Below are 25,884 nucleotides of genomic sequence, written 5' to 3' on the forward strand. Positions count from 1 at the left end.
GTGTCAAAAGGGCCGGTCGGCCATGACCTGACCTACTGAGACATGAATCTACCTGCATTCCTGACGTACCATACGTCTATCCTCTGGTCCGAGGCTTCCCCGTCTCTGCCTGGACGGCCGGCCAGAGGAAAACAAACAGGACATCCGCTGTTACGCTGGAATGAATAAATACATGATTCATGAGCATTCTGTTATGGCCATTTTGTTTATGTTTCACCTCATAAACATTTTCATTCTTCTGTTTCCAATGTCAAAACGTATTCCCGGTCAGTTAGCTAGGAGCTGTGTTTTGTCAGGTGGGGGCATGCTAGGACATTGTTGTGTAATAAAGTCATTGATATATTTTGGCCATTCACAACAATCGCCTGCCGTTGAAAGAACTCTAGGATATGTGGTGAACAGTCAGTGACCCAGCGGGCAAAACTGAATTAAATTACCCCGATACAACCAGTTGGATGTAATCTGGTTAGAATGACATAATTTCAACCAGTTGGATGTAATCTGGTTAGAATTACAGAATTTCAACCAGTGTGATGTCACCTGGTTAGAATTACATCATTTCAACTAGTTGGATGTCATCTGGTTAGAATGACATCATTTCAACCAGTTGGATGTCACCTGGTTAGAATGACATAATTTCAACCAGTGTGATGTCACCTGGTTAGAATGACATACTTTCAACCAGTGCGATGTCACCTGGTTAGAATTACATAATTTCAAACAGTGTTATGTCACCTGGTTAGAATTACATAATTTCAACCAGTTGTATTTAATCTGGTTAGAATGACATCATTTCAACCGGTTGGATCTAATCTGGTTAGAATGACATAATTTCAACCAGTTGGATGTCATCTGGTTAGAATGACATAATTTCAACCAGTTGGATGTAATCTGGTTAGAATGACATGATTTCAACCAGTGTGATGTAATCTGGTTAGAATGACATAATTTCAACCAGTGTGATGTAATCTGGTTAGAATGACATGATTTCAACCAGTGTGATGTCATCTGGTTAGAATGACATAATTTCAACCAGTGTGATGTAATCTGGTTAGAATGACATAATTTCAACCAGTGTGATGTAATCTGGTTAGATTGACATGATTTCAACCAGTGTGATGTCATCTGGTTAGAATGACATGATTTCAACCAGTGTGATGTCATCTGGTTAGAATGACATAATTTCAACCAGTGTGATGTCATCTGGTTAGAATGACATAATTTCAACCAGTGTGATGTAATCTGGTTAGAATGACATAATTTCAACCAGTGTGATGTCATCTGGTTAGAATGACATAATTTCAACCAGTGTGATGTAATCTGGTTAGAATGACATGATTTCAACCAGTGTGATGTAATCTGGTTAGAATGACATCATTTCAAACCTGTTGGATGTAATCTGGTTAGAATGACATAATTTCAACCAGTGTGATGTAATCTGGTTAGAATGACATGATTTCAACCAGTGTGATGTCATCTGTTAGAATGACATCATTTCAACCTGTTTTGCCCGCTTGGATATGCCACCACTAGTCTTTAGATTCATGTTGGAAGTTTGCAAATCTGGCTGCTACACAGTGACTCTGAGCCCCCGACATGGTTGTTTATCTCCCAGTGAGCTCTACCCTGCTGATAACAAGCCTGCCCTGCTGATAACAAGCCTGCCCTGCTGATAACAAGCCTGCCCTGCTGATAACAGCCTACCCTGCTGATAACAAGCCTGCCCTGCTGATAACAAGCCTGCCCTGCTGATAACAAGCCTGCCCTGCTGATAACAAGCCTGCCCTGCTGATAACAAGCCTGCCCTGCTGATAACAGCCTACCCTGCTGATAACAAGACTGCCCTGCTGATAACAAGCCTGCCCTGCTGATAACAAGCTTGCCCTGCTGATAACAGCCTACCCTGCTGATAACAAGCCTGCCCTGCTGATAACAAGCCTGCCCTGCTGATAACAAGACTGCCCTGCTGATAACAAGACTGCCCTGCTGATAACAGCCTACCCTGCTGATAACAAGCCTGCCCTGCTGATAACAAGCCTGCCCTGCTGATAACAAGCCTGCCCTGCTGATAACAAGCCTGCCCTGCTGATAACAGCCTACCCTGCTGATAACAAGCCTGCCCTGCTGATAACAAGCCTGCCCTGCTGATAACAAGCCTGCCCTGCTGATAACAAGACTGCCCTGCTGATAACAAGACTGCCCTGCTGATAACAAGCCTGCCCTGCTGATAACAAGCCTGCCCTGCTGATAACAAGCCTGCCCTGCTGATAACAAGACTGCCCTGCTGATAACAAGACTGCCCTGCTGATAACAGCCTACCCTGCTGATAACAAGCCTGCCCTGCTGATAACAAGCCTGCCCTGCTGATAACAAGCCTGCCCTGCTGATAACAAGCCTGCCCTGCTGATAACAAGACTGCCCTGCTGATAACAAGCCTGCCCCGCTGATAACAGCCTACCCTGCTGATAACAAGACTGCCCTGCTGATAACAAGCCTGCTCTGCTGATAACAGCCTACCCTGCTGATAACAAGCCTGCCCTGCTGATAACAAGCCTGCCCTGCTGATAACAGCCTACCCTGCTGATAACAAGACTGCCCTGCTGATAACAAGCCTGCCCTGCTGATAACAGCCTACCCTGCTGATAACAAGCCTGCCCTGCTGATAACAGCCTACCCTGCTGATAACAAGCCTGCCCTGCTGATAACAGCCTACCCTGCTGATAACAAGCCTGCCCTGCTGATAACAGCCTACCCTGCTGATAACAAGATTGCCCTGCTGATAACAAGCCTGCCCTGCTGATAACAGCCTACCCTGCTGATAACAAGCCTGCCCTGCTGATAACCGCCTACCCTGCTGATAACAGCCTACCCTGCTGATAACAAGACTGTCCTGCTGATAACAAGACTGCCCTGCTGATAACAGCCTACCCTGCTGATAACAAGCCTGCCCTGCTGATAACAGCCTACCCTGCTGATAACAAGACTGCCCTGCTGATAACAAGCCTGCCCTGCTGATAACAGCCTACCCTGCTGATAACAAGACTGTCCTGCTGATAACAAGACTGCCCTGCTGATAACAGCCTACCCTGCTGATAACAAGCCTGCCCTGCTGATAACAGCCTACCCTGCTGATAACAAGACTGCCCTGCTGATAACAAGCCTGCCCTGCTGATAACAGCCTACCCTGCTGATAACAAGCCTGCCCTGCTGATAACAGCCTACCCTGCTGATAACAAGCCTGCCCTGTTGATAACAGCCTACCCTGCTGATAACAAGCCTGCCCTGCTGATAACAGCCTACCCTGCTGATAACAAGCCTGCCCTGCTGATAACAAGCCTACCCTGCTGATAACAAGCCTGCCCTGCTGATAACAGCCTACCCTGCTGATAACAAGACTGACCTGCTGATAACAAGCCTGCCCTGCTGATAACAGCCTACCCTGCTGATAACAAGCCTGCCCTGCTGATAACAGCCTACCCTGCTGATAACAAGAATGCCCTGCTGAAAACAAGCCTGCCCTGCTGATAACAAGCCTACCCTGCTGATAACAAGCCTGCCCTGCTGATAACAGCCTACCCTGCTGATAACAAGACTGCCCTGCTGATAACAAGACTGCTCTGCTGATAACAAGCCTGCCCTGCTGATAACAGCCTACCCTGCTGATAACAAGCCTGCCCTGTTGATAACAAGACTGTCCTGCTGATAACAAGACTGCCCTGCTGATAACAGCCTACCCTGCTGATAACAAGACTGCCCTGCTGATAACAAGCCTGCCCTGCTGATAACAGCCTACCCTGCTGATAACAAGACTGTCCTGCTGATAACAAGACTGCCCTGCTGATAACAAGCCTGCCCTGCCGATAACAAGACTGCCCTGCTGATAACAAGACTGCCCTGCTGATAACGAGACTGCCCTGCTGATAACAAGACTGCCCTACTGATAACAAGCCTACCCTGTCGATAACAAGACTGGCCCTGCTGATAACAGCCTACCCTGCTGATAATAAGACTGCCCTGCTGATAACAAGACTGCCCTACTGATAACAGCCTACCCTGCTGATAACAAGACTGCCCTGCTGATAACAGCCTACCCTGCTGATAACAAGACTGCCCTGCTGATAACAAGACTGCCCTACTGATAACAGCCTACCCTGCTGATAACAAGCCTATCCTGTCGATAACAAGACTGCCCTGCTGATAACAAGACTGCCCTGCTGATAACAAGCCTACCCTGCTGATAACAAGCATACCCTGCTGATAACAAGACTGCCCTGCTGATAAAAAGACTGCCCTTTTGATAACAAGCCTGCCCTGCTGATAACAAGACTGCCCTGCTGATAACAAGCCTACCCTGTCTTGGAACCAAGACAACAAGCCTACCCTGTCATGTAGATAACAAGCCTACCCTGTCGTGTAGATAACAAGCCTACCCTGTCATAGAACCCTATGATGATAATTGTCTTGAAACTCAACTCAGCAGGACAACAGGCTATCAGCGGCATAGATCATTCTCTTCATGTCCCAGACCCAGTCCCATTGGAGGAAAATTAAAACAGAAAATTACACTAACAAATAGTTTGAGGTCCAGCGATCGCTCAGTTATTGGTGTTGTTTTCTTCTGAAATGGTTTTCGGGCATCACTCTCTTTATGTCGGCATGACGTGTGTCTCAGACCGGCAATGGAATGTCTAGACTTTGCGTCTTTGGGTCGCCATTAGCAAGCAGCGGCTGGTAGAGAACTTATTCAGAGGTCTGTGAGCCAGAAGACCCAGGGGAGATGAGGGGGTTTTCAAGCCAGGCTTCCAGACCTGGGCTCAAAATGATTTGTCACTCCCTGGCCACAGAGAGGGTTTTGGTCTCTATTTTGGTTAGGCCAGGGTGTGATTAGGGTGGGCATTCTATGTGTAATATTTCTTTGTTTTTGGCCGAGTGTGGTTCCCAATCAGAGGCAGCTGTCTATCGTTGTCCCTGATTGGGAATCATACTTAGGCAGCCTTTTCCCACCTGAGTTTTGTGGGTAGTTGTTTTCTGTTTTGTTCTATTTTGTTTAATGTTCTCTTTGAATAAATGATCATGAAAACGTACCACGCTGCACTTTGGTCCTCTTCTTCAGATGATCGTGACACTATTTCAAATGATTTCAAATACTATTATCTGTGCTGGACTGAGCTTGGCTGTTGCAATGGAACCAATAGAAAAGTCCTGAAGGTGTAAATCCCACCCACGTGGCACTTCAGGCAAGCTAAAGCACACTCTTGAAGTACTTAAAAGATTTTCATGAGTATTTAAACCCAGGTCTGTAGGCTTCAGAGGGGATAGTGGGGGGCTTCACTGCACTGTGTGTGTGTTGGGGGGCTGCACTGCACTGTGTGTGTGTGTGTGTGTGTGTGCTCGTGCAGCAGGTAGCCCTGGCACCTGGACTGCATGGTAGACAGAGAGGAGAGCAGAGCTGGCTGTAGGGCAGACTCCACAGCTGGAAAGCCATCATGATGGTGTCATGGGGAACATGGGGATTTGAAACCCTCTGATTCATTGTTTTATGCTTTTCAGGCTGCCGATTCAGCTACATTTCAGCTGCATTTAAGAGCAGTTGGAGGCCATGGAAGGAGTGTTGTATGGCGTTGAAGGTCGTTTGGAAGTTTGTTAGCACAGTGTTCAAAAAAGGGCCAGATGTATACAGAATGGTGTCGTCTGTGTAGAGGTGGATCAGAGAATCACCAGCAGCAAGAGCGACATCATTGATATATACAGAGAAAAGAGTCGGCCCGAGAATTGAACCCTGTGGCACCCCCACGGATTTGGGGTTGTACCTGGTAGGTTCCTTGATGATTTGTGTGAGGTTGAAGGCATCTAGCTTAGATTGTAGGACGGCCGGGGTGTTAAGCATGTCCCAGTTTAGGTCACCTAACAGTACAAACTCTGAAGATAGACGGGGGGGGGCGATCAATTCAGATATGGTGTCCAGGGCACAACTGGGGGCCAAGGGGGGTCTATAACAAGCGGCAACGGTGAGAGACTTGTTTCTGGAAAGGTGGATTTTTAAAAGTAGAAGGTCAAACTGTTTGGGCACAGACCTGGATAGCATGACAGAACTCTGCAGGCTATCTCTGCAGTAGATTTCAACTCCGCCCCCTTTGGCAGTTCTATCTTGTCGAAAATGTTATAGTTAGGGATGGAAATTTCAGGATTTTTGGTGGCCTTCCTAAGCCATGATTCAGACACAGCATTGCATGAAACCAATGCTTTTACGGTTACAGAAGTCAACAAATGAGAGCGCCTGGGGAATGGTAGTGATGCTGGGGGCTGCAGGGCCTGGGTTAACCTCTACATCACCAGAGGAACAGAGGAGGAGTAGGATAAGCGTATGGCTAAAGGCTAAAAGAACTGGTTGTCAAGTACGTTCGAAACAGAGAGTTAAAGGAGCATGTTTCTGGGCACAGAAGAATAAATTCAAGGCATAATGTACAGACAAGAGTGAAGGAAAAGCAGCCAACAAGTGCTCAGCTTATGTGGGAACTCCTTCAAGACTGTTGGAAAAGCATTCCAGGTGAAGCAGTTTGAGAGAATGCCAAGAGTGTGCAAAGCTGTCTTCAAGGCAAAGGGTGGCTACTTTGAAGAATCTAAAATATATTTGGATTCGGTTTACACTTTTTTGGTTCCTACATGATTACATATGTGTTATTTCATAGTTTTGATGTCTTCACTATTTTTCGACAATGTCAAGAAAAACCCTTGAATGTGTAGGTGTGTCCAAACTTTCGACTGGTACTGTACATATTGCATCGATTACCTTGACTAACCTGAGCCTCGGCACATTGACTCTGTACCGGTACTCCTGTATATAGCCTCGTTACTGTTATTTTATTGTTGCTCGTTGTTTTATTAGTTACTTTTTTATTTTCTTATTTTTTCTGTTTTATATTTTTTTACCTAATTTTATTTGAGTAAATACTTTCTTAACAATTATTTTTCTTAAAACTGCATTGTTGGTTAAGGGATTGTAAATAAGCATTTCACTGTAACGTTGATTTGATTTGATGGCTCTGGCTCTGCTGGTCTTTGTTATGACTGCTTGCTTTGGGTTACCTCAAGTTACCTTGTGAAGAGTGCCCGGCATATCAAATGTCAGCACCGAGAAAGAGGGGCAGTGTTTTCTTCAATCAATTCAACAGGTCTTTTACCCGAGAGCACCAAAACAGTGACCCTATCTTTGGAAAACACCCACTTGCACCCACGCACACACACGCACACGACTCAAGGCTGTTTTATTTACTGAGCAGCCAAGGCAGCCCTGGTCCCATGACGATGATGGTGACAGCTGAGGGGGGGCTGCCCTACCATGAGGAGGGCATTAGAGTCTTCTCCCCCTTGTTATTTAATGGGGGAGGATGTTTATCTTGAGTCAAATCCAGACGTCACTAATACTGGTTCACCGCCAAAGTTTAATAGATATGGTTTTCTTGGTAAATGTGCACAGTTAAAATGGCTAAAGAAAACCCAGCAGTCCAGAGCCATATTCACATTGTTTTCTTTGCCTGCTCACTCTTGGATCCTTCCTGGATCTAGTTTCTGCTGCGGATCAGCAGGAATAGGCTTTCCATCCTTACCAGACAAAACCCTTCATTAAAGTGTTTCAGGACTAAGCCTATCTCCTCCTCTATTGGCCAGCCTAGACTTTCTCTCCATTTTTTAAGTGTTGTCATACACAGTTTATGCGAGTGTTTCTCACAGTGGGATCGCTTTTAAAGGGAAAGTCACCAGTCGGCAAAGAGGAATACCACATATACTGTACTCTGCAAGTCATGGGGCGGCAGGTACCCTAGTGGTTAGAATATTGGACTAGTAACCGAAAGGTTGCAAGATCAAATCCCCGAGCTGACAAGATAAAAATATGTTCTCTTTGAATATAATAATTTGTTCTTAACTGACTTCGTTAAATAAAGGTAAAATACAACAAAAAACAGTTTAAGTGGTCCATTATGGCTTAGTTGGTAGAGACTGATACTTACAACCCCAAGATTGTGGGTTCAATCCCAGTGGCCACCCATATGTATGTGTACATGACTGTGACTTGCTTTGGATAAAAGTGTCTGCTAAATGGCATGTGTCACTTTAAAAAAATTATCTCATAAAAACATGTCTTGTCTGTAAGAGTTCTTCTCTGACAAGGGGTTGAGAGTGTCTCACTCTCTAGCCCCTTTTAAACCTGGTTGTGCCCACATGTTTTGATAGGTGTAGATGATTAAAAGACACATTGTGATCAGACCTTCCTGACCACCTCTGGATGTAGTCAGGCACACATTTTGTCTGGATATCATTCAAGTGTAGACGGATCTGGACAGTGAAACCATTTAAATCATTATTTTATCACCCTCTAAAATCATTAACAGGTGACACCATATGGCATCAATATGTTTCTTAAAATAGATAACTCAATATTATGTGAAGACGCGTGTCTGGAAATGTGAGCACAATCAGAATGTGGACAAGATCAGGACAAAGGATGCATGTTTGCACCAGGTATAAAGGAGGTTTCTGTGTTTGTCTGTGTGTGGGCTGCCACATGGATAGCTCCTCTGCCGTCTCCATCCCTCTCTCTTTCCTCTCCTTAGAAAGAGTGATGACAACGTCTGGCGTCTGTTCAGCACATCAAATGGTAGACAGGGTGAACTAGAAAGGGACAGATACAGTTTCATCTGTTTCCATGCATACTTTTAAACTAGTAGACAGATTCTTAGAAGTAGTGTCTAGTGTTGAAACTACATTGCAGTTCTCAGCAATTTGAGATAACGGGATTTCATCAGTTTGGCTCTGTGACTGGGATCTAGTTTTCTATGTTTTGAAGATGTATCACATTCAATCTTGGTCAGCCTATGGATTTCAAACAGAGAGACAATCCCACCCACTATGTATTCATTTGCTTAATAACTTCCAGATTGACATGGGTTTTTACCCGAACAGAGAGCTCTTTATTGGGCTTGTTTGTATTTGAGACTATACCACAGAGATCTTGATGAAATAAACAGATGTGTGATATCTGGACACCAACTAGAAACAATCAAACAAAACAAACTAGAGTCCTCCAGCTCCAGGAATACACATCTCTGTTTTTCCAGTGTTATTTCAGTAGAACATGGGACTATGGGAGGAATCTCTGGTGATAGGACCGTAGTACTAAACTGTTGATAGGACCGTAGTACTAAACTGTTGATAGGACCGTAGTACTAAACTGTTGATAGGACCGTAGTACTAAACTGTTGATAGGACCGTAGTACTAAACTGTTGATAGGACCGTAGTACTAAACTGTTGATAGGACCGTAGTACTAAACTGTTGATAGGACCGTAGTACTAAACTGTTGATAGGACCGTAGTACTAAACTGTTGATAGGACCGTAGTACTAAACTGTTGATAGGACCGTAGTACTAAACTGTTGATAGGACCGTAGTACTAAACTGTTGATAGGACCGTAGTACTAAACTGTTGATAGGACCGTAGTACTAAACTGTTGACAGGACCGTAGTACTAAACTGTTGATAGGACCGTAGTACTAAACTGTTGATAGGACCGTAGTACTAAACTGTTGATAGGACCGTAGTACTAAACTGTTGATAGGACCATAGTACTAAACTGTTGATAGGACCGTAGTACTAAACTGTTGAAGCTGTCTATTACTCATGGTCTAATTTGGTACAGTATATCTGTCCTGTGTTAACCCATATCCCTTTGTAGGGGTTGGATCTGTGGGAAAGTAAAGCTTGTGAAACATCCTGTTGGTCCTCCACGTTTCTCTCAGTAATTCATTTGGGAGCTTCTGGCTGCTTTAAGGCCCTGCGGTAGACTAGCGTCCTGTCCAGGGGGTGTAGTTGAACGTCAAGCTGCCTCATACTCCAGAAACCAGAGGCTCCTGACCGATGGGATGCTCTGGCTCAAACAATGCTGCTACTCTAGCTGCTTTGCAGGCCATAAACTGAACTATAGGATAAGTGGAGCTCAGTGAGACAACTCAGCTAGAGAACTGGCTGGACTCATATGGCTGGAGAAGGTGTATAGGGGAGATGAAGTCTCTGGTCCCTGGTGATTATGACGTCTGTGCTGCGTGCTGAATCTCTGTGGTACTTGGCTAGTCCTGACCTGGGACTCTCTCTCTTTCTTTCTCTGTCTCCTCTCTCAATCTCTCTCTTTCTTTCTCTGTCTCTGTCTCCTCTCTCAATCTCTTGCTTTCTCTTTTTCTGTCTCCTCTCTCAATCTCTCTCTTTCTTTCTCTGTCTCTGTCTCCTCTCTCAATCTGTCACGTTCTTTCAAAATCGAACCCAGAAGCAGACCAGGACAAGGAGAGTAGGAAGAAGGGGAGTATTTATTTACAAGTGAATGTGAATGGGTAGATATATCCAGGTGGCGTAGCGGGCAGCGGTGGTGAGTTGATGGGAGTAAATAGGTGGATCCAATGGGGTAGCGGAATCCTCCGACGACCAGGCGGGAATGGGGTAAATGATCCGGGTGAGTAACTGAAGACAGAACAAACGGAGGTAAATTTAGGGCAAGCAATACGTAAAAAACAAAAAAACAAATTCTATCCAATTTGAGGCTGATACTATGGCACAACATACTGTTCATGGCTAACGATCCGGCAGGGAATGGATGTCAGGTCAGAGCTTTTGAAGGGGAGAGGTGATGATCAGGACAGGTGTGCAGATTACTGATGGGATACAGGTGCGGGTGAACATCGATCTCCCAACAAGCTAATTCGCCCGGCAACCAGACAGGATGCATTCCAGGACACCGGAAACACACTCCAGGACAGAAACACAGGCAAACACAGACTCAGGAAGCGGGATTCATGACACAATCTCTCTCTTTCTTTCTCTGTCTCTGTCTCCTCTCTCAATCTCTTTCTTTCTCTTTTTCTGTCTCTCTCTCTCAATCTCTCTCTTTCTTTCTCTGTCTCCTCTCAATCTCTCTCTTTCTTTCTCTGTCTGTCTCCTCTCTCAATCTCTCTCTTTCTTTCTCTGTCTGTCTCTCCTCTCTTAATCTCTCTCTTTCTTTCTCTGTCTCTGTCTCCTCTCTCAATCTCTTTATTTCTCTTGTTCTGTCTCTCTCTCTCTCAATCTCTCTCTTTCTTTCTCTTTTTCTGTCTCTCTCTCTCAATCTCTCTCTTTCTTTCTCTGTCTCTGTCTCCTCTCTCAATCTCTCTCATTCTTTCTCTGTCTCTGTCTCCTCTCTCAATCTCTCTCTTTCTTTTCTCTGCAGCCTCCTCATCCTGGCAGCTCTTTCTCTTCTCACTCATGATCACAATGGAAGCCTAATCCTTAGTGAAACTCTTCTGGTAATTATGTAACTGCTATAGCTGGTCAGTGTGGCCCATAGATGATGATAACAAAAGCCTGGCCACAGACCTGTTTGTGCTATCCTGCCTATTCTATTGTCATTGGCAAGACAGCACAAACAGATCTGGCCCAGGCTATGATAATAAATGTTAGATGTGTGGTGAATTAGGGCAGTGTTGTTACCCTGCCCACTGGCTACTGTATTGCAATATGCTTTTGGAAAAAAATAGCTCAAATGTCATAGGACGGGAATGGCATTGACTTCACAGAATCAAAACAAAGCTGTGTATTCACTCCTTTGTCAAGCAGGCCAATCAATCTCAGGTCAAACAAGACAGGCTGTTTGCATGGGAGATGTGGTGGGCAGAGTGGAAGGATGACGAGCACGATGACGAGCACGATGACGAGCACGATGACGAAGACGATGACGAGCACGATGACGAGCTTGATGAAGAGCATGATGACGAGCACGATGACGAAAACGATGATGAGCACGATGACGAGCATGATGACGAACACGATGACGAGCACGATGACGAGCACGATGATGAACACGATGACGAGCAGATGACGAACACGATGACGAACACGATGACGAGCACGATGACGAGCACGATGACGAGCACGATGACGAACACGATGACGAGCACGATGACGAGCACGATGACGAGCACGATGACGAGCACGATGACGAGCATGATGAAGAGCACGATGACGAGCATGATGACGAGCACGGCGACGACGACGAAAACGATGCGACGAACACGATGGCGACGCAGACGAAATGACGATGACGAGTACGATGACGCACGATGCATGATGACGAACACGATGACGATGCAGATGACGAACACGATGACGAACACGATGGCGACACGCGACGATGACGAGCACGATGACGAACACGATGACGAGCACGATGGCGAGGCACGATGACGAACACGATGACGAGCATGATGACGAACACGATGACGGCACGATGACGACGACACAACACATGAGTTTCTTTCTGCATCACTCTATTTTTCCTTCCTTATTCCATAACACTCAGAGAGGAACTTACTGTTGACAAGAGTAAAAAAAGGAATATTGCCTTGATACGTTCCATATTCTCTTCTTGAAACACAGGAAGTAGAAACTCAAATAAGTTAGCTAAATTATGATTCTACCCTGATGGGAAACATCTTCTCTGTCGCTGACAGTCACAGTGGGCGAATTGACATATTCTACCTTGAGGGGAAACATCTTCTCTGTCTCTGTGACGTGTTGCAGTCACAGTGGGCGAATTGACCATATTCTACCCTGAGGGAAACATCTTCTCTGTCTCTGACGTAACACGATGACGAGCATCGATGACGTAACACGATGACGAGCATGATGACGAACACGATGACGAGCACGATGACGAACACAACACATGAGTTTCTTTCTGCATCACTCTATTTTTCCTTCCTTATTCCATAACACTCAGGAGAGGAACTTACTCTGTTGAATTGTATTAGTTCAAGAGTAAAAAAAATGAATATTGCCTTGATACGTTCCATATTCTCTTCTTGTAAACACAGGAAGTAGAAACTCAAATAAGTTAGCTAAATTACCATATTCTACCCTGAGGGGAAACATCTTCTCTGTCGCTGTGTGTGTTGCAGTCACAGTGGGCGAATTGACCATATTCTACCTTGAGGGGAAACATCTTCTCTGTCTCTGTGTGTGTTGCAGTCACAGTGGGCGAATTGACCATATTCTACCCTGAGGGGAAACATCTTCTCTGTCTCTGTGTGTGTTGCAGTAACAGTGGGCGAATTGACCATATTCTACCTTGAGGGGAAACATCTTCTCTGTCTCTGTGTGTGTTGCAGTAACAGTGGGCGAATTGACCATATTCTACCTTGAGGGGAAACATCTTCTCTCTGTGTGTTGCAGACAGCAGTCAGAGGGCCTAGAGAGGCAAGAGGAACACTGTCGTAGTCAAGTCCCTACCTCTCTCTCTCCCTGGTCCCTACCTCCCTCTCCCTAGTCCCTACCTCTCTCTCTCTCCCTGGTCCCTACCTCCCTAGTCCCTACCTCTCTCTCTCTCCCTGGTCCCTACCTCCCTCTCCCTAGTCCCTACCTCTCTCTCTCTCCCTGGTCCCTACCTCCCTAGTCCCTACCTCTCTCTCTCCCCCTAGTCCCTACCTCTCTCTCTCCCTAGTCCCTACCTCTCTCTCTCTCCCTGGTCCCTACCTCCCTAGTCCCTACCTCTCTCTCTCTCCCTCGTCCCTACCTCTCTCTCCCTAGTCCCTACCTCGCTCTCTCCCTAGTCCCTACCTCTCTCTCTCCCTAGTCCCTACCTCTCTCTCCTAGTCCCTACCTCTCTCTCTCCCTCCCTGGTCCCTACCTCTCTCTCTCCCTAGTCCCTACCTCTCTCTCTCTCCCTAGTCCCTACCTCTCTCTCTCTCCCTGGTCCCTACCTCTCTCTCTCCCCTAGTCCCTACCCCTCTCTCTCTCCCTGGTCCCTACCTCTCTCTCCCTAGTCCCTACCTCTCTCTCTCTCCCTGGTCCCTACCCTCTCTCTCCCTAGTCCCTACCTCTCTCTCCCTAGTCCCTACCTCTCTCTCCCTAGTCCCTACCCCTCTCTCTCCCTAGTCCCTACCCCTCTCTCTCTCCCTGGTCCCTAGTCCCTACCTCTCTCTCCCTGGTCCCTACCCCTCTCTCTCTCCCTGGTCCCTACCTCCCTAGTCCCTAGTCCTCTCTCTCTCCCCCTGGTCCCTACCTCCCTAGTCCCTACCTCCCTCTCTCTCCCTGGTCCCTACCTCTCTCTCTCTCCCTACCTTTCGTCCCCCTAGTCCCTACCTCTCTCCCTAGTCCCTACCTCTCTCTCCCCTAGTCCCTACCTCTCTCTCCCTAGTCCCTACCTCTCTCTCTCTCCCCTGGTCCCTACCTCCCTAGTCCCTACCTCTCTCTCCCTGGTCCCTACTCTCCCTAGTCCCTACCTCTCTCTCTCTCCCTGGTCCCTACCTCTCTCTCCCTACCCCTAGTCCCTACTCCCTGGTCCCTACCTCTCCTAGTCTCTCTCCCTAGTCCCTACCTCTCTCCCTCTCTCTCCCCTAGTCCCTACATCTCTCCTCTACCCTCCCTAGTCCCTACCCTCTCTCTCCCTGGTCCCTACCTCCCTAGTCCCTACCTCTCCTCTCTCTCTCTCCCTGGTCCCTACCTCCCTAGTCCCTACCTCTCTCGCCCTCTCTCCCTGGTCCCTACCTCCCTAGTCCCTACCTCTCTCTCCCCCTAGTCCCTACCCTGGTCCCTACCTCCCTAGTCCCTACCTCTCTCTCTCTCCTCTCTCGTCCCTACCTCCCTAGTCCCTACCTCTCTCTCTCTCCCTGGTCCCTACCTCCCTACTAGTCCCATAGTCCCTAGCAAACATAATTAGTTCTCCAACAAGGCCCATACGTACTCCCTTGTACGTACTCCCCCTGTACTCCTTGCCAAACATACCCTCGTAAAACTGACTATCCTACCGATCCTTGACTTTGGCGATGTCATTTACAAAATACTCTCCAACACTCTACTCAGCAAATTGTATGCAGTCTATCAAAGTGCCATCTGTTTTCTCACCAAAGCCCCATATACTACCCACCACTGCGACCTGTATGCTCTCGTTGGCTGGCCCTCACTTCATATTCGTCGCCAAACCCACTGGCTCCAGGTCATCTATAAGTCTGCTAGGTAAAGCCCCGCCTTATCTCAGCTCACTGGACACCATAGCAGCACCCACCTGTAGCACGCGCTCCAGCAGGTATATTTCACTGGTCACCCCCAAAGCCAATTCCTCCAGTTTTCTGGAACGAATTGCAAAAATCACTGAAGCTGGAGACTCATATCTACCTATCTAACTTTAAGCACCAGCCATCAGAGCAGCTCACAGATCACTGGACCTGTACATAGCTCATCTGTAAATAGCCCATCCAACTACCTCACCCCCATACTGTTATTTTTTGTTGTTGTTCCTTTGCACCCCGGTATCTCTACTTGCACATTCATTCTGCACATCTATCACTAATTTGCTAAATTGTAATTATTTCGCCACTATGGCCTATTTATTGCCTTACCCCCCTTACCTCATTTGCACACACTGTATATAGACTTTTCTATTATGTTATTGACTGTATGTTTGTTTATTCCATGTGAAACTCTGTGTTGTTATTTGTGTCGCACTGCTTTATCTTGGCCAGGTCGCAGTTGTAAATGAGAACTTGTTCTCGACTGGCCACCTGGTTAAATAAATTTGAAATAAAAAAGAAAGAAAGAAAGAAAGAAAGAAAGAAGCTAACAGAAGTGGTAAACAACATTACTGTATTTGTGGACATCCTGACCTGACGGGCCGCCCCCAGGTGGTAAGGGTAGATAACAACACATCCGCCACGCTGATCCTCAATACAGGGGTCCCTCAGGGGTGCGTGGTTAGTCCCCTCCTGTACTCCCTGTTCATCATGACTGCACGGCCAGGCATGACTCCAACACCATCATTAAATTTGCCAGTACTAGGCCTGATCACAGACAGCGACGAGACAGCCTATAGGGAGGAGGTCAGAGAGTGGTGCCAGGACAACAACCTCTCCCTCAACGTGATCAAGACAAAGGAGATGATTGTGCTCATCGACGGGGCTGCAGTGGAGCAGGTTGAGAGCTTCAAGTTCCTTGTGTTCCGCATCACCAAAAACTAACATGGTCCAAGCACACCAAGACAGTCATGAAGAGGGCACGACAAAACCTATTCCTCCTCAGGAGACTGAAGACTATACTAGTGTATATGTCCCAGTACATCACCAAGCTTCCTGCCATCCAGGACCTCTATACAGGCGGTGTCAGAGGAAGGCACTAACAATTGTCAAAGACTCCAGCCACCCTAGTCTTAGACTGTTCTCTCTGCTACCGCAGGGCAAGTGGTACCGGAGTGCCAAGTCTAGGTTCAAGAGGCTTCTAAACAGCTTCTACCCCCAAGCCATAAGACTCCCGAAGACCTAGTCAAATGGCTACCCAGACTATTTGCATTGCCCCTCCTACGCCCTCTTTACACCACTGATACTCTCTGTTGTCATCTATGCATAGTCACTTTAATAACTCTACCTACATGTACATATTACCTCAACTAACTGGTGCCCCTGCACAATGACTCTGTACCGGTACCCACCTGTATATAGTCTCGCTATTGTTATTTTACTGCTGCTCTTTAATTACTTTGTACTTTTATCTCTTATTCTTATTCATATTTTTTTTAAATTGCATTTTTGGTTAGGGGCTCGTAAGTAAGCATTTCACTGTAAGGTTGTATTCGGCGCATGTGACTAATTACATTTGATTTGATTTGGTAACCCACAAGTGTCATCAGCTTTGTTTGTTTTGTCTGAGAGTCAGACATATTTCAGTAGTGTTGAATATGAAACTTTGTGGTCAGTTTCCCACTGTGTTTCTGACATTTGGAATAAATGAGAGGCAGCTCACACATGAATAGTCCTCCAGTGTGTGCCCTTCTGAAGTGGAGAGAGAGAGAGAGAGAGAGAGACTGTGTTGTAGATAACATTCTCCCCCAAGAGAGACAAGCGGGGGAGGAGAGAGAGACTGTGAGAGAGAGGATTTATAGCAAATTTGTAACCATTATAAACAGGACGTATTCCTTGTGTAACCTAATTCTGGACATCTGGAATGCTCAGCGTCTGTGTTTTTTCTGCGTTTTGGAAGGCAGAGGCTGGAATGCTCAGTTGTGTTTTTTTCTGCGTTTTGGAAGGCAGAGGCTGGAATGCTCAGCTGTGTTTTTTCTGCGTTTTGGAAGGCAGAGGCTGGACTGCTCAGCTGTGTTTTTTCTGCGTTTTGGAAGGCAGAGGCTGGAATGCTCAGCTGTGTTTTTTCTGCGTTTTGGAAGGCAGAGGCTGGAATGCTCAGCTGTGTTTTTTCTGCGTTTTGGAAGGCAGAGGCTGGAATGCTCAGCTGTGTTTTTTTCTGCGTTTTGGAAGGCAGAGGCTGGAATGCTCCGCGTATATAGTATAGATATAGTATTATAGCACTATATAGTATATATATAGTATTATAGCACTATATAGTATATATATAGTATTATAGCACTATATAGTATATATAGTATTATAGCACTATATAGTATATATATAGTATTATAGCACTGTATAGTATAGATATAGTATTATAGCACTATATAGTATATATATATAGTATTATAGCACTATATAGTATATATATAGTATTATAGCACTATATAGTATAATAATAAATATATGCCATTTAGCAGACGCTTTTATCCAAAGCGACTTACAGTCATGTGTGCATACATTCTACGTATGGGTTGTCCCGGGAATCGAACCCACTACCCTGGCGTTACAAGCGCCATGCTCTACCAACTGTGCTACAGAAGGACCATATAGATATAGTATTATAGCACTATATAGTATAGATATAGTATTATAGCACTACATAGTATATATATAGTATTATAGCACTATATAGTATATATATAGTATTATAGCACTATATAGTATATATATAGTATTATAGCACTATATAGTATATATATAGTATTATAGCACTATATAGTATATATATAATATTATAGCACTATATAGTATATATATAGTATTATAGCACTATATAGTATATATATAATATTATAGCACTATATAGTATATATATAGTATTATAGCACTATATAGTATATATATAGTATAGGGGATAGAGTGTCATTTGGAAGGCAATGTCTTGTCAAAGAGCTCTACTGTAACACATTGTGACTGATCTCTCCTCTCGAGATTTTTGTTGTTGTTGGTTGAATCATTTTTCTTCATTTTTAGAGTTTCAGTTTCAATCTTGAATTATTTTTCTTCTTTTAAAAAAGGCAGAAAATGTTACTAGTTCATCGTAAACATTCAAAGGATCAATTATTATAGTTGCTATCTTATGTAAGTCTGAGTCAATGGCACTCTTCCTCAGCAGTAGCCTGGAAATCCAGACTGTATTCACCTCCGTTTCATGTTTGTTTCACTACTGTAGTGTGATTTTGTCAGGATTTCCAGGCTACCTCAGCAGTACTCCACAGCACAGAAGTAATGTGCCACGGTCTTTATTCATCCACTCAGACAGTCAGTCCAACATGATTCATGTTGCTGATGGAAAGATCCAATCACCCCACCGCACTGTGGAAAATAAATAAAAATACACTTTACATGTGATATTCCACTGCTATGAATCGTTGTAGGGATAGGAATAGCAAAGCATAGATAATACACGATAATACCTGATAATACATGGTGATGCTGGTGCTACTAATAGAATGGTGTATTGGTTGGTTGGTACATTTCATCTTGTACACATTCCCAGCTAAAAGGTGAGTTGCAGTACATGTGCTACTGCTGGTTAAAGGAGGATCCAGAGGATCATGACTAGACTGGGTTGTCATCTGTTAAAGCTCTATCTCCTCGCCTCCTATCTCATCGCCTCCTCAACTGCACTGGAGGTCTCTCACCTCATCTCTTCCAGTGTGTTTTGAGAAGGAGGCGAGGAGAGAAAATGCAAGAAGGAAAGATGAACGAGGAAAGAGGATTCGAGAACTAGCCTGTTTGTGTCAGCAGGAGAGATAGGGTGAGGCCAGGGGGGAGGCCAGGGGGAGGCCAGGGGAGGTCAGGGGGGAGGCCAGGGTGAGGCCAGGGGGAGGCCAGGGGAGAGGCCAGGGTGAGGCCAGAGGGAGGCCAGGGGAGGCCAGGGGAGGCCAGGTGGGAGACCAGGGGGAGGCCAGGGGAGAGGCCAGGGGAGAGGTCAGGGGAGAGGCCAGGGGGAGGCCAGGGGAGGGCCAGGGGGAGGCCAGAGGGGAGGCCAGGGGAGAGCCCAGGGGGAGGTCAGGGGAGAGGCCAGGGGGAGGTCAGGGGAGAGGTCAGGGGAGAGGCCAGGGGGAGGCCAGAGGGGAGGCCAGGGGAGAGCCCAGGGGGAGATCAGGGAGAGGTCAGGGGAGAGGCCAGGGGGGAAGCCAGGGGGTGAGGCCATACAGAGATCAAGCTGACAGGCATTTTGTGGTGTGCGTGTCATTGTGTGCGTGTGTGTTTGTACTCGCATGCTTGTTTGCGTGCGTGACCGCATGTGTGTGTCGTGGCTGCGGGGCTCTGTATTTGGGGTGTAAAATGGGGGGGGTCCCAAGTCTGAGGCTGACTGAGAAAACAGAGCACACACACACACACACACACACACACACACACACACACACACACACACACACACACACACACACACACACACACACACACACACACACACACACACAAACAACAAATGAGACTAGAGCAGTCATGTTGAATGACCTCGTTTGGGCCATAGTAGTAAAACTGTGATGTTGCCTGTCCTGTGGCTCTCAGTTCTCATGTTATGTGTTTTTATTTCTTGATAAGTGACAGTCATCAGAAGGTAGTAATATTCCTCTCTGATAGACAGACAGAGAGGCTGTAGTCCGTATAGCATGTGGTTAAAAGGGGCATTGTAGACGGACTGAAAGTTCTAGAAGCTTGTTGCAACCAACCGCAGAGGAGGGCTGCAACCCAAAGTCTACCCTATTCCCTGTATAGTGCAATACTTTCGACCAGGGTCCATAGGGCCCATAGGGCTCTAAAGTAGTGCACTATATAGAGAATAGGATTCCATTTGGGACACATTTGAGGGTTTTGGATGAGCTCAAGTCAACAGGAAGTGAGATCATATGCCTGTGTCACTGCCTAGGATTCGGGACAGGACGTGTTGACCCGTCCAAGGCCTTAAAAGACACTAAACTGGTCTCAAACAACACAATATACTGAGGCAGGGTTGTCAGCTCTGGAACGGTCATGAAATTATGAATTATGATGAAATTATCAATGAATGGTTCAACAAAGCTGTCTGCACTGATATTGCATTGGGGTGTGACTGATGAAATATTGTCTTGTGTTTTCAGAATTCCATGAACCTTCCTCCTGACAAAGCCAGACTCCTCAGACAGTATGATAATGACAAGAAATGGGACCTCATCTGTGACCAGGTAAACTCCTTTAAAAACTACAACACATGTAGGTTACTACAAGTGAACAATCCCACACCTACACCTCTACAATCCCACAACTACACCTCTACAAACCCTCACCTACACCTCTACAATCCCACAACTACACCTCTACAAACCCTCAACTACACCTCTACAATCCCACAACTACACCTCTACAAACACACAACTACATCTCTACAAGCCCACAACTCCACCTCTACAAACCCACAACTACACCTCTACAAGCCCACAACTACACCTCTACAAGCCCACAACTACACCTCTACATACCCACAACTACACCTCTACAAACCCTCAACTACACCTCTACAATCCCACAACTACACCTCTACAAGCCCACAACTCCACCTCTACAAACCCACAACTACACCTCTACAATCCCACAACTACACCTCTACAAACCCTCAACTACACCTCTACAATCCCACAACTACACCTCTACAAGCCCACAACTCCACCTCTACAAACCCACAACTACACCTCTACAATCCCACAACTACACCTCTACAGCCCACAACTACACCTCCACAAACCCACAACTACACCTCTACAAGCCCTGTAGCTCAGTTGGTAGAGCATGGCGCTTGTAACGCCAGGGTAGTGGGTTCGATCCCCGGGACCACCCATACGTAGAATGTATGCACACATGACTGTAAGTCGCTTTGGATAAAAGCGTCGGCTAAATGGCATATATTATTATTATATATATTAACACACAACTACACCTCTACAAGCCCACAAACCCACAACTCCACCTCTACAAGCCCACAACTACACCTCTACAAGCCCACAACTACACCTCTACAAACCCACAACTACACCTCTACAAACCCTCAACTACACCTCTACAATCCCACAACTACACCTCTACAAGCCCACAACTCCACCTCTACAAACCCACAACTACACCTCTACAATCCCACAACTACACCTCTACAGCCCACAACTACACCTCCACAAACCCACAACTACACCTCTACAAGCCCACAACTACACCTCTACAAACCCACAACTACACATATACAAACCCTCAACTACACCTCTACAATCCCACAACTACACCTCTACAATCCCACAACTACACCTCTACAAACTCTCAACTACACCTCTACAATCCCACAACTCCACCTCTACAATCCCACAACTGCACCTCTACAAACCCTCAACTACACCTCTACAATCCCACAACTACACCTCTACAATCCCACAACTACACCTCTACAAACCCTCAACTACACCTCTACAAACCCACAACTACACCTCTACAATCCCACAACTGCACCTCTACAAACCCTCAACTACACCTCTACAATCCCACAACTACACCTCTACAATCCCACAACTACACCTCTACAAACCCACAACTATACCTCTACAAGCCCACAACTACACCTCTACAAACCCACAACTACACCTCTACAAACACACAACTACACCTCTACAAACCCACAACTACACATCTACAAACCCACAACTACACCTCTACAAAACCACAACTATACCTCTACAAACCCACAACTACACCTCTACAATCCCACAACTACACCTCTACAAACCCACAACTACACCTCTACAAACCCACAACTACACCTCTACAAACCCACAACTACACATCTACAAACCCACAACTACACCTCTACAAAACCACAACTACACCTCTACAAACCCACAACTACACCTCTACAAACCCACAACTACACTTCTACAATCCCACAACTACACCTCTACAAACCCACAACTACACCTCTACAAACCCACAACTACACCTCTACAAAACCACAATTACACCTCTACAATCCCACAACTACACCTCTACAAACCCACAACTACACCTCTACAGCACACAACTACACCTCTATAAGCCCACAACTACACCTCTACAAACCCACAACTACACCTCTACAAACCCACACCTACACCTCTACAAACCCACACCTACACCTCTACAAACCCACAACTACACCTCTACAAACCCACAACTACACCTCTACAAACCCACAACTACACCTCGACAAACCCACAACTACACCTCTACAATCCCACAACTACACCTCTACAAACCCACAACTACACCTCTAAAAACCCACAACTACACCTCTACAAACCCACAACTACACCTCTACAAACCCACAACTACAGCTCTACAATCCCACACATCTGGTCTATTCAGAAACCAATAGCTATGAAGCAATGCTAATAGTTTTGATAGAAACATATATATTTCCAGTGTAGGTTTAGTTCACCTCATGATGATTAGAAACCTTTTACGCTGAACCGCTCACTCTGTCCTCCCTCTTCCCGGTGTGTTATATTAGGAACGGTTTCAGGTGAAGAACCCTCCTCATGCCTACATCTCTAAGCTACGGGGCTACTTAGACCCAGGAGTCACACGCAAGAAGTTCCGAAGGCGGGTCCAGGAATCCACTAAGGTTCTGAGGGAACTGGAGATATCACTGAGGACCAATCACATAGGGTGATGATCTATTCTCCACCCTCCTCTCCTCTCCTCTCCTCTCCTCTCCTCTCCTCTCCTCTCCTCTCCTCTCCTCTCCTCTCCTCTCCTCTCCTCTCCTCTCCTCTCCAATGAGAGTCAGAGTACATTAGATCACCAACACTACAGTCCCTTTTTACATGATATTCACCAGAGATTGATGTGACCTGTCCTAATTCCTCAATGTAGTGCTATAATGTTACTCCTGTGGCGGGGGACTGCTAGAAGAATACTGGCTACTACGGAAGTGAAGGCTGATGGGAATGATCTTCATTATTATTGTATCTTTAAGAAACAATTCCATGATCTCCCCTCCCCTTTAAGAAATAAAGGGCCTTTCTGTGCTCTTCCTCTTCCTGTCCGAGGGATCTACAGCTTGTTTTCCTGCTGCCCTGATCGACATAAGCCCTGGCACACAGATCACTTTTTACTCCTATTGTTTTGTCCTGCCAGCCTTCCCAGTCTCCCTCTCCCCAGTCTCCCTCTGCCCAGTCTCCCCAGTCTCCCTCTGCCCAGTCTCCCCAGTCTCCCCAGTCTCCCCAGTCTCCCCAGTCTCCCCAGCCTTCCCAGCCTCCCCAGTTTCCCCAGCCTCCCCAGTCTCCCCAGTCTCCCCAGCCTCCCCAGCCTCCCCAGTCTCCCCAGCCTCCCCAGTCTCCCCAGCCTCCCCAGCCTTCCCAGCCTTCCCAGCCTCCCCAGTCTCCCCAGTCTCCCCAGTCTCCCCAGCCTTCCCAGCCTCCCCAGTTTCCCCAGCCTCCCCAGTCTCCCCAGTCTCCCCAGCCTCCCCAGCCTCCCCAGTCTCCCCAGCCTCCCCAGTCTCCCCAGTCTCCCCAGCCTCCCCAGCCTCCCCAGCCTTCCCAGCCTCCCCAGTCTCTCCAGCCTCCCCAGCCTTCCCAGCCTCCCCAGTCTCCCCAGTCTCCCCATGCCTCCCCAGCCTCCCCAGTCTCCCCAGCCTCCCCATGCCTCCCCAGTCTCCCCAGCCTCCCCAGTCTCCCCAGTCTCCCCAGCCTCCCCAGTCTCTCCGGTCTCCCCAAGCCTCCCCAGCCTCCCCAGTCTCCCCAGCCTCCCCAGTCTCCCCAGCCTCCCCCTCCCCAGCCTCCCCAGCCTCTCCAGCCTCCCCAGTCTCCCCAGCCTCCCCAGTCTCCCCAGTCTCCCCAGCCTCCCCAGTCTCCCCAGCCTCCCCAGTCTCCCCAGTCTCCCCAGCCTCCCCAGTCTCCCCAGTCTCCCCATGCCTCCCCAGCCTCCCCAGTCTCTCCAGCCTCCCCAGCCTTCCCAGCCTCCCCAGTCTCCCCATGCCTCCCCAGCCTCCCCAGTCTCCCCAGCCTCCCCAGTCTCCCCAGTCTCCCCAGCCTCCCCAGTCTCCCCAGCCTCCCCAGTCTCCCCAGCCTTCCCAGCCTCCCCAGTCACCCCAGCCTCCCCAGTCTCCCCATGTCTCCCCAGCCTCCCCAGCCTCCCCAGTCTCCCCAGCCTCCCCAGTCTCCCCAGCCTCCCCAGCCTCCCCAGTCTCCCCAGCCTCCCCAGTCTCCCCAGCCTCCCCAGTCTCCACAGCCTCCCCAGGCTCCCCAGCCTCCCCAGTCTCCACAGTCTTCCTCTTCACAATGCTCAGATGGTAGTAATTGTACTGTACTGCTAGGAAAGGAATGGTCCACTCCCCCATAACATAGTAAAGGAGGAAGCTTAGTGGTGTACACCAGAGGGACAGGAAGCATGGCCGACCAACGATGAACCCTGTGAAAAGCACACACACGTGCAAACACGCACGGACATGCAACACGGACATGCAGCACGGACACATGCAAGCAGGCACGCTTACTTACGCACACGTACACAAATTTATACATAAGAAAATACTCAGTTTGGAGAAACCTTCTCTCAGCCACTCCCTCCTCTCTGTCATCCTAACACACTGTTTAACCTAATCAGGATCCTAATCAGACATCAGACAGATACTTACTGTTCCTCTGATGAGTTAGAGATGTCCTTTAAATCAAACTTAAAGATGATTTGTGATCTGTCATTGTATTCAGGGCGTGGCTCCAAGAGTAATACCTATTACATTTTCATCAAGTCTTGTGTTCTAAAGTTTTTCCTAGAAAGACATAGTAAAAGAATAGGGATGCTATTTTCAGACCAAGGCTGTAGTTTAGTGGGCAGAATAGAGTCAGTGGAACAGAGCCCTGTTTGTTGCGTGTCTCCGGAATCTATGGCGTGTTATTCCTCAGATTGCCAAAACAATCTGAAAAAGCATCTGGTTGGACAGGAAAGGAAGGGGAGGGAGGGCAAGAGATGGGAGAAAGGGGAAGAGAGGTAGAGAGGGGAAGGGAGGTAGAGACGGGTAGAGAGGGGAAGGGAGGAAGAGAGGGGAGAAAGAGAGAGGGGAGAGGGAGGGCAAGAGATGGGAGAAAGAGAGAGGGGAGAGGGAGGGAGGGCAAGAGATGGGAGAAAGAGAGAGGGGAGGGGGAGGGAGGGAGGGAGGGAGGGGAAGAGATGGGAGAAAGGGGAAGAGAGGTAGAGAGGGGAAGGGAGGTAGAGAGATGGGAGAGGGAGGGAGGGAGGGCAAGAGATGGAAGAAAGGGAGAGGGAGGGAGGAAGGGCAAGAGATGGGAGAAAGAGAGAGGGGGGAGGGGGAGGGAGGGCAAGAGATGGGAGAGAGGGGAAGAGAGGTAGAGAGGGGAAGGGAGGAAGGAAGAGAGAGGGGAGAGGGAGGGAGGGCAAGAGATGGGAGAAAGAGAGAGGGGGAGAGGGAGGGAGGGCAAGAGATGGGATAGAGGGGAAGAGAGGTAGAGACGGGAAGGGAGGAAGAAAGAGAGAGGGGAGAGGGGGGGCAAGAGATGGGAGAAAGAGAGAGGGGGAGAGGGAGGGACGGCAAGAGATGGGATAGAGGGGAAGAGAGGTAGAGAGGGGAAGGGAGGAAGAAAGAGAGAGGAGGGAGAGGGAGGGAGGGCAAGAGATGGGAGAAAGAGAGAGGGGGGAGAGGGAGGGAGGGCAAGAGATGGGAGAGAGGGG

The 25,884-nt window shown here is 47.4% G+C and overlaps 1 protein-coding gene across 4 annotated transcripts in view; it reads left to right on the forward strand.

Annotated features, from left to right (window-relative positions):
* Nucleotides 1–25,884, forward strand: part of LOC118360520 (formin-like protein 3) — a 102,754-nt gene that overhangs the window by 25,569 nt on the left and 51,301 nt on the right. For all 4 annotated transcript variants that reach the window (XM_052484958.1, XM_052484957.1, XM_052484960.1 and 1 more), the window contains exons 2-3: nucleotides 20,283–20,366; nucleotides 22,706–22,863. In XM_052484958.1, the coding sequence (XP_052340918.1) occupies nucleotides 20,283–20,366; nucleotides 22,706–22,863 (242 nt within the window). The remainder of the gene's footprint in view (nucleotides 1–20,282; nucleotides 20,367–22,705; nucleotides 22,864–25,884) is intronic.

The sequence above is a fragment of the Oncorhynchus keta genome, chromosome 28 (genome assembly GCF_023373465.1).
Source record: "Oncorhynchus keta strain PuntledgeMale-10-30-2019 chromosome 28, Oket_V2, whole genome shotgun sequence".
NCBI classification, from domain to species: Eukaryota; Metazoa; Chordata; class Actinopteri; order Salmoniformes; family Salmonidae; genus Oncorhynchus; species Oncorhynchus keta.